The following is a 10,631-nucleotide window of genomic DNA, read 5'->3' as shown; positions in this document are numbered from 1 at the left end:
GAATCATCGCGCCCAGCATTTTCGCTTGGGTTTGCCTGCGATGTGGCATGGGACAGCTCGGGATTCACTCTTTCGCCGAGTCTCGGCTTTGCTGATACCCTGCTCGGGGCACCTTTTGTGTTCGCTGGTCCTTGGGAGCCCGTAGGCTTACTTTTTGCCACTTGCTTACCCTTGCGCCTACGCGCTGCAGTGCTTGCGGCACGGGCTATTGCCCTTTGCCGCGCTTTCGCGCGACCTGCAGGCGTCTTTGGCGGTTGCACCGCCTTGGCTGTGGTAGATGACATGCCTTGGTCCAAACGATCCAACATTTGGTTGACCGTCTGGAGAGTATTGTTGAACCTCTCCAGGTAGTTTCTGATGGCAAGGTCAAGTTGTGGAGTTGCCGGGACATCCCCCGCAGCATTTTGTGAAACTGGAACTTCTTCAATACGCTGATTAGCTTGCTCTGGCTCAGATTGGCGGGCCATTTGCTGCTGTAGGACCAGTAGGTCAAAGATTCTCCTGATGAAGGGTAGACACTAAATTGGCCCCTCATTCTAGCGCCAAACTGTTGATGCGAGATTTTGGGCACCAACTAACCGATACTTGTGCAACGTTGATTGATCAAAATAAACACACGTGAAAATGAATATCTAAAGAGAAATAAATGCTATGAGAGTTTTTAAAGTGGTTCAGATGCTAAGGTAGCAAGTCCTACGTCCACTGATTTGTATTGATAGTGAGTGTGGGTCAGGTCGCAACAGCAGACTGACTTACAAGAGGTTTAGGAAAAAGTAAATGTGTTGTTTACAGGAGAGAGAGAGGCTGATTTTTTGTAAAAATGGTCGAATCCCCTTAATGAAGGGGTCTTCCTCTTCTTATATCAAGCTGAAGCGTGTAATCATCATTAAATCCTTGGGTTGGTGTGATTGTCAGGATATAATCCGGCTTTATGTCCCATCACCTTCTTCCCAAGCTGACTTCGCACGGTTTACAGCAGGGAAATGGACGCGTGGGAGCTCCATATCGTTTGGTAGGCCTGACGTGTGTTTGTTGTTCTGACGGGAGCAGGTCATTCTCCACGTGACCCTCCCACGTCAGCCCTTACTTTCCCAGGCATAACAGTTTACATATAATCTATTGTACTATATATTATCTAAAATATTAATATAACTTTATAGTATTAAAAAACCACATTTGAACCAGATTAATATCATTATAATCAATTATGTCTATTTAAAGTGCAAGTTTTTCTTTTTCTTTTTCTTAAATGTCCATTATTTCACTTATATTAAACACATAGCAACATAATATATACCCTTAAACACATAAAAACCAATACAAAAAACATAAATCTAAAACTATTAAGGAGACGAAAGAAGAGAGAAGGATAAAAAAAAAATATAAAGAAGTTTAGGGTTTAGGGTTAATTGAAGGAGAAGGGTAAAATTGTTCAAACGTAAAATAAGTAATAATTTCACAAAGGAACTCTTGATCTCTTGATCTTTTATATAATGAAAAATCTAGGAAATTAATAAAATATCTGGTTTTATTGGTTGATTTAATACGTCCTGCTGTTCGAATAATTCTCATAACAAAGAACTTGATTGCTAAGATCCGTATATAGTGAATGTCTGGCTCAATTAATCCAGTTATCTGATTCTAAGTCGGGGACGAAGACGATATACAAGGCTAGTAAAATCGACCCGGCTTGAGATTTAAAAGCAAACTGTAATACCACCAAAGCTGATTAATGATCAAATGGACTATGAAGCTATTGAGCCTTTCGAATTCCCTCCACAAACATCATTACCAACGACTTTACCTAACTTTTAAAAATCCCTCTTCTTTCAAAACCCAATTTAAATTCATCCAAACCTCCTCTATATTCATTGAAAACCCACAAACCAACACTCTATTATGCTTAGCCCAGAACAATAATTTCAGTTTCAGTTTCACACCCACTTCAATACCCTACTCTAAACTCTTATCACAATGTACTATTTCGAAGTCCTTAACCCCAGGCATGCAAATCCATGCCCATCTAACCAAATTTGGATTATCTAAAGACCCAAAGATTACAAACCCTTTGATTAATTTGTATGCTAAATGTCGATTTTTTGGGTATGCTCGTAAACTGGTTGATAGAAGTCCTGAACTAGATTTGGTTTCTTGGTCTGCTTTGATATCTGGGTATGCTAAAAATGGACTTGGTGAAGAAGCAATTTTGGCTTTCCAAGAGATGCATTTGTTGGGCCTTAAGTGTAATGAGTTCGCTTTTCCTAGTGTACTTAAGGCTTGTACTATAAAGAAGGACCTGAAGGTAGGGCTGCAGGTTCATGGGGTTGTGGTGGTTACAGGTTTTGAGTTTGATGAGTATGTTGCAAATAGTTTGGTTGTTATGTATGCTAAATGTGGGGACTTTGTAGATTCGAGAAGACTTTTTGATGCAATACCAGAACGAAGTGTTGTTTCGTGGAATGGGTTGTTTTCTTGTTATGTGCAGAGTGATTTTTGTAAAGAAGCAGTTGATCTGTTTCAAGAAATGGTTTCTAGTGGAATAAGACCTAATGAGTTTAGTATGTCAGGTATGATAAATGCTTGCACCAGTTTGGGGGATAGTGGAAAGGGGAGGAAAATTCATGGGTTCTTGATAAAGCTTGGGTATGATTCAGATCCATTCTCAGCAAATGCTCTCGTTGACATGTATGCAAAAATAGGGATTCTTGAAGATGCTGTTGCCGTTTTTGGGGAAATTGCACATCCTGATATTGTTTCTTGGAACACCGTGATTGCTGGTTGCGTTCTTCATGAGTACCATGATTGGGCTTTAAAATTGTTTCAGCAAATGAAAAATTCTGGAACATATCCAAATATGTTTACTTTATCGAGTGTATTTAAAGCCTGTGCTGGAATGGGGCTCAAGGAATTGAGTAGACAGTTGCACAGTAGCTTCATAAAGATGGATGTAAAATCTGATTCTTTTGTGGGTGTTGGACTTGTGGATATGTATGCCAAGTGTAATTTGATGGATGATGCAAGAATGGCTTTCAATCTGATGCCAGAGAAGGACTTAATTGCTTGGAATGCCGTGCTCTCTGGACATTCACAAATTGGTGAACACATAGAAGCTGTATCACTTTTTCCTTTGATGTACAGGGAGGGAGTAGGTTTCAACGAGACAACCTTATCTACTGTCCTCAAATCTGCTGCTAGTTTTCAGGGTATCAATGTTTGTAGGCAAGTTCATGCACTTTCTGTGAAATCAGGGTTTGAATCTGATAATTACGTTGTAAACAGCCTTATTGATACATATGGAAAATGTGGTCAAATACAAGCTGCTGAAAAAGTATTCAGAGAACCCCTGGTTGTAGATTTAGTGGCTTTCACATCAATGATCTCAGCTTATGCCCAATATGGACAAGGTGAAGAGGCTCTAAAGTTCTATTTGGAAATGCTAGATAGGGGGATCAAGCCAGATTCCTTTATTTGCAGTTCTCTCCTGAATGCATGTGCAAATCTATCAGCATATGAACAAGGGAAGCAAGTACATGTTCACATCATAAAGTATGGATTCATGTCAGATATTTTTGCTGGAAACTCTCTAGTTAACATGTATTCCAAATGTGGGAGCATAGATGATGCAGATCATGCTTTCATTGAGATACCTGAGAGAGGAATAATCTCATGGTCTGCAATGATTGGAGGTCTTGCTCAACATGGGCATGGAAAAGAGGCTTTGCAAGTATTTGATAAGATGCTTAAGGCCAGTATACCCCCCAATCACATTACTTTAGTTAGTGTCCTGTGTGCATGCAATCATGCAGGTTTGTTAACTGAAGCCAAACAGTATTTTGAATCAATGGAGAAGCTGTTTGGAATTACACCTATGCAAGAGCATTATGCTTGCATGATTGATATGCTTGGCCGAGCAGGGAAATTAGATGAAGCAATGGAGATTGTAAATACAATGCCGTTTCAAGCAAATGCCTCTGTTTGGGGTGCACTTCTTGGAGCTGCAAGAATCCATAAGAATGTTGAACTTGGCCAACATGCTGCTGAGATGCTTTTTGCTCTAGAACCGGAGAAATCCAGCACCCACATTCTTCTTGCAAACCTTTATGCATCGGCTGGCATGTGGGAAAATGTAGCAAAGGTTAGAAGACTTATGAAAGACAGTAAGGTGAAGAAGGAGCCTGGGATAAGTTGGATTGAAGTGAAAGACAAGATATACACCTTCATAGTAGGAGACAGAAATCATGCTAGAAGCGAGGAAATCTATGAAAAGCTTGATGAGCTAAGTGACCTTTTAAATAAAGCTGGCTATGTTCCCATGGTAGAGATTGATCTGCATGATGTGGAACGAAGTGAAAAGGAACAGCTTCTATTTCACCACAGTGAGAAACTTGCAGTGGCTTTTGGGTTGATCGCTACTCCACCACTAGCTACCATTAGGGTGAAAAAAAATCTTCGAATCTGTGTGGACTGCCATACAGTGTTCAAGTTCGTTTCAAAAATTGTGTCAAGGGAAATTATAGTGAGAGACATAAACAGATTCCACCATTTTAGAGGTGGTTCATGTTCTTGTGGAGATTACTGGTAGCATTTTGAGGAGTTAACATTATTCTTTGCACTCCTTTTGCACTAACCGCCTCTATGCACTCATTGAGGGGGATATTGGAGACCTGCTATAAACCACTCTCTCTCTTAATTAATTTAAAACAAGATTTTGTACCATAGTTAATGTATCGGCTTATTAGCATTCATTTATAAATGGTGAGTTCCATTTCTTCTCCACTGTTGAAAGAATTATGCTTCTGCTTTTCTGCTTTTGGCTTTCCCTCTTATATTAGCTGTCTGTCTGCCGGTGGTACCAACATTTATAATTCCAAGGGTCAAGAATGCTAAATTTTACTTTCAAGCCAACTGATACCGAGGGTCATGAATTGACTTGTTATTTTCTTTTAATTCTGGATAGAATTCCACATGTTCCCATTTCTTATCTAATCAAACATGTATATAGAATTGAGTGCAATTTCCACCCTTTCTGATTCTCAATTTTTTTTTTTTTTTTAATCTAGTTCTCAGCAATATCTCCTTCAAGCTAAGATGGACTTGATCAATGACAGCAATTTTATCATGACTGTTTCCTGAGATATGGTTTTGGACTGCATACCATCCTTCCACAGTTGCCTCAAGCTATATTCAATCCTTCCTTATTTAGGTATAAAATATTGTATGTGCTATAAGCTTCAAGGTCAAATGAAGGTGCAAGAATGAAGAATACATTTCATGAATATTTGTGTATATCAACATTGTCAAACCAGGCTTGCTTATGCCAATTGATATCTATCCAATGTGATATTAAAGAAGTGATGTACATGATAACATTTACAGCAACAAATAAATATTTTTTGCTCCCTACTCAAATCTACTCACATCAACAGCATAGAGTCCTCTGACATTATGGTCAACAACGAAAACTTCCCTTTGATTGAGATTCTGCCATCCTCTACACACAACTTGGCTCCAGTAACCACCCAATATCCAGGCGGGTCCTCAGGACCCCTGACCATTTCCTTTGTATCAACAAAATTTGACATTTTTGGCGCCTTTTGTGGAGGGCCACCTGGGAAAACAGCCGAATTCAAATCCACTTTCTCTGGTGGCTTCTCAGGTTGACTCAATCCAGTACTAAACTTTTGGCTGATCAACATTGAGAAAACTCCTGATTTCCGAGACATGGTTGAGGGTCCATCCCATTCAGATCTCCGGATCTTTGCAGATGCCACCATTGAAAATCCAAGTCTCAGGAAGAGCACCTTTTTCATCCCAATAACCTTAACCTCAAACCAGGCCTTTGTCACAATTGAGGCACAATCATCAAAGCGGGCACCATTGTACTGTACTGGAGCAGTGCACACATGTGAGAATATGCTCCACTTGACTGGTTCATAGTAGCCTCGTTCAGCTGGCTCATCAATTGGTTCGTAACTATGATCATCTGTGAGTTGCAGGGTCTGGGGAACAGTTGAGAGATGTTGAAGATGGATTGCTAGATGATCACTCTTCTTACCTTCCAAGTACAAGCGGATTCCTGTCACTGGCCGATTTCCAGAATCAACCTGCATATCACTGATTTAGTAACCAGGACAGCTAAAACTTTGGTAGAATAAGAAAGGTATGAAACAGTTACATACTGATGAAACAAAATCATAGATCTTTAAAGCTATGTAGACATAACAGGCATCTAAGACCTTAGGCAAAATACAGTACAATTATAGTATCCTAAATGCCTTTTCAGTGAGATAGGTAATTTAACTACCAAATTCAAACTTAGAATACGCTATATTTTGAATGACCAAATCTTTTTCAACTGTGTATAAAAATGGCAGAGAAGGGACAACCCCATAATATAAGGGATATACAGAGCAGACCTCATAAAACTTGTGGTAAGTTCCTAGGATCTGAAGATTCCACCAAAGTGGTAAAAGGCTCAAGAAAACAAATATAATGAGACACCTCAAAGTATTGAAGACATAACATCCGATACACACAAACATATAAGTTTTCTTTTCCTTCATAGTTGATATGGTTGATTCGAGCCATTTACAGGGCAAGATTTATTAATTCATACTCCCAAGAATTTTTACTCCATAAACTCTCCCAGTCAAGAGCTTAAACAATACATGTGCTTTGCATGATTAAGAATGCATAAGATGCTATCACAAAGCATTCCAAAAACTACAATTAGTTGCATGGCTGATTTTAGATGCTACCTGCATGGTATTCACATAAAGCTTGGGGCCCATAAAAGTAAACTGAAGGGATGGGGATGCTTGTTTCCTGCGCCTTAGACCCAGAGGAAGATCACCATACACTGGAGCCCATTGCCGAGGTAATTGAAATTCTAGAAATTGATGGAGTTCCTCGATCGGTGGCTTATCTGCATGGTTTAGCATCTATTAGAGACAATAACAGTATTCTGAAACAACTACCACTGTAGAGGAACATGCTTATTTATTTTATTTTCCTAAGCTTAAAGCTCTAATATTTGGTACTTTGGCTAATTCCCATGGTTCAATTTTATTATGATGGAGGTGAATTAAGATCAGCTACCAACTGATATCGTCAAGCATCTAAAATTAGATATGTAATAGAAAAAACATAGAGAGAAAAAACAGATAGATAAAGATTCATAGACACTCACATCGGAGATACAAATTCACCGCATGAGTCAGAAATCCAGTGCCTGGGACACCAGCCAAAAGTGATGTTACAGGCACAAAGGACATTGATATGGCATTAGGCGACTGTGATATGGTCGAAAGCCACTGGTTATGACTCTGATTAAGATCAACACCTCCTCTTCGGATGAGAATGCTCATCATATCCTGACAAGAGATATACGATCTTTCATATCTTATTTACACAAAGCATACTGCCTTTTTTTTTTTTTGGTTTCAGTTTAAGAAACAAGTTAGTAAAAGAAATATCAAGAAACTTACATTATTCTTGGAATGATTGACAATGGGTGGCCTAATAGTGGTAGCATACGGTCCCTGGAGATTCCAAGAATTTGGATATTCATCCTAAAGCAAAAGAAGAACGTTAACTTAGAACAATTACTTTCCTTCTCATTGTCACAATTGCCCTTTCACAAATTAACATCTTTCAAGTTTAGACAAACCAATGGCTCAAAAATGTATATGCAGGTTCAGTAATATGATTTTTAACTAATGTTTCATCCTATTCACCTTAATTTCTTCACTGCTACTTAGTTAGCAAATCTCACAGACATAATGACCAAAGATAAGATTGCTTTTAAAAAGCTTATATAAGGACTGCAAATTATGCAGACATATCACAGACAATTTCAAAACACATTGCAAATTAGTCTCATATCAGGAGTATCAGCGGAGGAAAAGACAACTATATAACGATTTATGATTTTAGCAGCACTGCTTATGAAAAAACACAGAGGATCAATTCTCATTATATAATTAACTTACCCAACGGGCTGGCTGATATGGTACCATCCCCCAAGTTGAAGTTCGTGCATTTTTTTTTTTTTAAAGGTAATAAGAGTGTGATTTTTTATTTATACGAAGACTTCAAGCTAAAAGTAGAGATATAAGCCCTTTCATGTTTCCTGACAGTTTAGCAGGGTTTCACTTGTTTGAAAGCTTCAAGAAATAGAATTTCACTTGTATGATGGATCTTTACTTAGTGGCCAACTTTCCTACATCTAGCAACTTGTCAATGTCTACTCTCCTCTTACCTCCCTTTGAAGCATCGAAGCATCATAAAGACACAAAAATACATTACCACTTTGCAATAGGGGTCGCAATGATTCTATAATTCTTCTTACCTTCATGTTTCCTGACACTTGAGCAGGGTTTGCCTCTTCAGAAAATCTCTCATCAGCTAATTGCTTTAAAGATTTCAGCACTTCAGGGGGCAAAAGGTTTGAATTCCGTAACTGCTTTACGTGAACTACATCCTTACCACCCATCTTTACCCCAACAACAATGTGAGTACCATATTTTTCAATGAACCTGGAAAATCATTTTAAAAATTAGATTGTATGCAGAAGGAGTATCATACATTATATGGGAGAAAAAAAGGCATAACAGAAAACATTAAATCGTTTGGATTTGTTGATAAGCTTTCAACTCCAAAGTAAGCTAGACTTGTTTTTGAATTATATTGCAGCTTTACTTCAATGTTGAGCTTTTAGCTTCAAGTACTTACTCAGCAAGGGCGGCAGGGTCCCATGAAGTAGGCACTTCTTGTTTCACTTGCTCAGACAACACAACCTGAGATCTTGCCAATTCAACATTATACAATGATATGAACCAACCATCAAAAGCAAGACTTTTTGCTGCAGATGCATCCTTCTGCCAGCACCCATTGAAGAGGAACATTGCATTAAAATGACCCGATGGAATTTTACCGGATAACGACATCTCCCGATTGAATTTCTCTGACATCTATAATAATTCAAAATGAACACACACAAAAGTCAGAATTTATACTTTCTGATCAAACTTTTATCGATCAAAATTTAGAGAAAACTCCCCAATTAACCATCTTTAATAACAAAAATTGTTTCTTCCTTCTTCATCAACATTATTCAATTAAAAAGAAAACAGAAAAAAAAAAAAAAAAATAGTTCCCAAAAGAAATCTTTCCCCTTTAGGAAACATTACCAGTTACCACTAACCAAAAAACATCTCAAACTTTCCAAATTTACTCCATTAAACTTATACCATCCATGTCACTTCTCAAACTACTAAGTACTAAATACTTTAAGCACGCACAAAGCTTTTTCTTCATTAAAACAAAACGAAAAAAAAAAACTCAAAAATCACCTGATTGAAAGAGAGAACATCAGAACGAAACCTTGTCCGCTCGCCTTTATCACACTTGATGGAGCTGCAGACGTTTTTAACAACAACCCCACCAGGAAAAACAAGATCTCGAGTCCTGGTTTGATCCATTTCAATCAACCTGGAGCCTGAAGGACCCGGTTTGCATGCAGTTAACCGGACATCAGAACACAAATCGTAGCCGAATCCGATGACCGAGACAGCCTTCTCCGCCGCAGACTGGGGGTCCAGGCGATGCGAGGCCGCCATTGATTCTTATTATCAAAAGGCGATGAAAAGAAATAACGTAAGAGAGATTTGTGGGTTTTTTAGAGGTTTAGGTGCGTTTTGGTTTAAGGCAACAAGGAGAAGACCCATTGAAGTGGTCTTTGGTTTGAGAAGTTTTTACAAATATTTTATTTTCGTCGTTGTTTGTTAATTGATGATGCTAGTGGCTTTGAATTTTGACTTTCTGACAATTTTAATGTAGACAAGAAGACTTACCAAGGTGGTTGGCGGCTGTCTTTTCTTCTTGCCACGTGGCAACGTGTTGTATACAGTTCAATTAAAGTTAATGTTTTTACCGAGAAGAGACACTTTCTGCTCTTTAAGCACAACTGAAACGGTGGATTTCACCCGCCAAAAGTGTTTCGGGCTTTCTTGAGCCCCTAAAGTTTAATAAAATGACAAACCTCTCATAAGATTTCAGAAATAACAAAAATTACCCTGTTGTTAGTTAACCATTAGGGGATGTTTGGTTGGGGGTTATATAGGATCATTGAGGTTATGTCATCTTATAATACTTAATTATCCAGTTTGGTTATCAAGTAATTAGGGGTGAGCATAGGTAGCGGGTAGAACTAGAACCTACCCAGAACAGACACTGTGTGGGTAGATTCTGGTTCCATTTTTTTGGAACCGACACTGTGCGGTTCTGATTCTGATTCCAATTTCGGTTCCTATATGTGCCAGAACCGAAACCGGAATCGGGGAAAAGAACTTGAAGTAGGTACCCAGTTTGAAACCTGTTTAGAACCGAGGGCCGGTACCTGGATTGGAACATGTTTTGAAACCTGGGTTGAAACAAATATCTGTAAATAATGGGGGTTCTAGATAATTTTACATATAAAAAAATTAAAATGAAAAAAATTAAATTTTTACAATATATATATATAGAATTATACATATAAACTACATAGTATAAAAAACTTTAATATACATTATAATAACCTAATCGAATATATATATATATATAGTAATATATATACTTCAATCAATATA

The 10,631-nt window shown here is 38.2% G+C and overlaps 2 protein-coding genes across 2 annotated transcripts; one reads left to right on the top strand and one right to left on the bottom strand.

The window, feature by feature from the left end:
* The first annotated feature begins 1,611 nt into the window (after window positions 1-1,611).
* Window positions 1,612-5,249, top strand: LOC116108244 (pentatricopeptide repeat-containing protein At5g04780, mitochondrial-like). The gene is made up of 2 exons (XM_031394503.1): window positions 1,612-4,755; window positions 5,061-5,249. Exon 1 carries the CDS (start codon window positions 1,733-1,735, stop codon window positions 4,580-4,582), a length of 2,850 nt encoding a protein of 949 aa, XP_031250363.1. The 5' UTR covers window positions 1,612-1,732; the 3' UTR covers window positions 4,583-4,755; window positions 5,061-5,249.
* Window positions 5,250-5,263: 14 nt separating this feature from the next.
* LOC116108245 (MACPF domain-containing protein NSL1-like) lies at window positions 5,264-9,780 on the bottom strand. Its single transcript, XM_031394504.1, has 7 exons — window positions 9,354-9,780; window positions 8,734-8,972; window positions 8,351-8,537; window positions 7,488-7,571; window positions 7,190-7,373; window positions 6,759-6,925; window positions 5,264-6,104 (listed from the first exon to the last, which is right to left on the bottom strand). Exons 1-7 carry the CDS (start codon window positions 9,618-9,620, stop codon window positions 5,415-5,417), a joined length of 1,818 nt encoding a protein of 605 aa, XP_031250364.1. The 5' UTR covers window positions 9,621-9,780; the 3' UTR covers window positions 5,264-5,414.
* Between the last annotated feature and the right edge of the window lie 851 nt (window positions 9,781-10,631).

Source organism: Pistacia vera, unplaced genomic scaffold (assembly GCF_008641045.1).
Source record: "Pistacia vera cultivar Batoury unplaced genomic scaffold, PisVer_v2 Contig56, whole genome shotgun sequence".
Lineage (NCBI taxonomy): Eukaryota > Viridiplantae > Streptophyta > Magnoliopsida > Sapindales > Anacardiaceae > Pistacia > Pistacia vera.
This window is presented reverse-complemented; position numbering and strand designations above follow the sequence as displayed.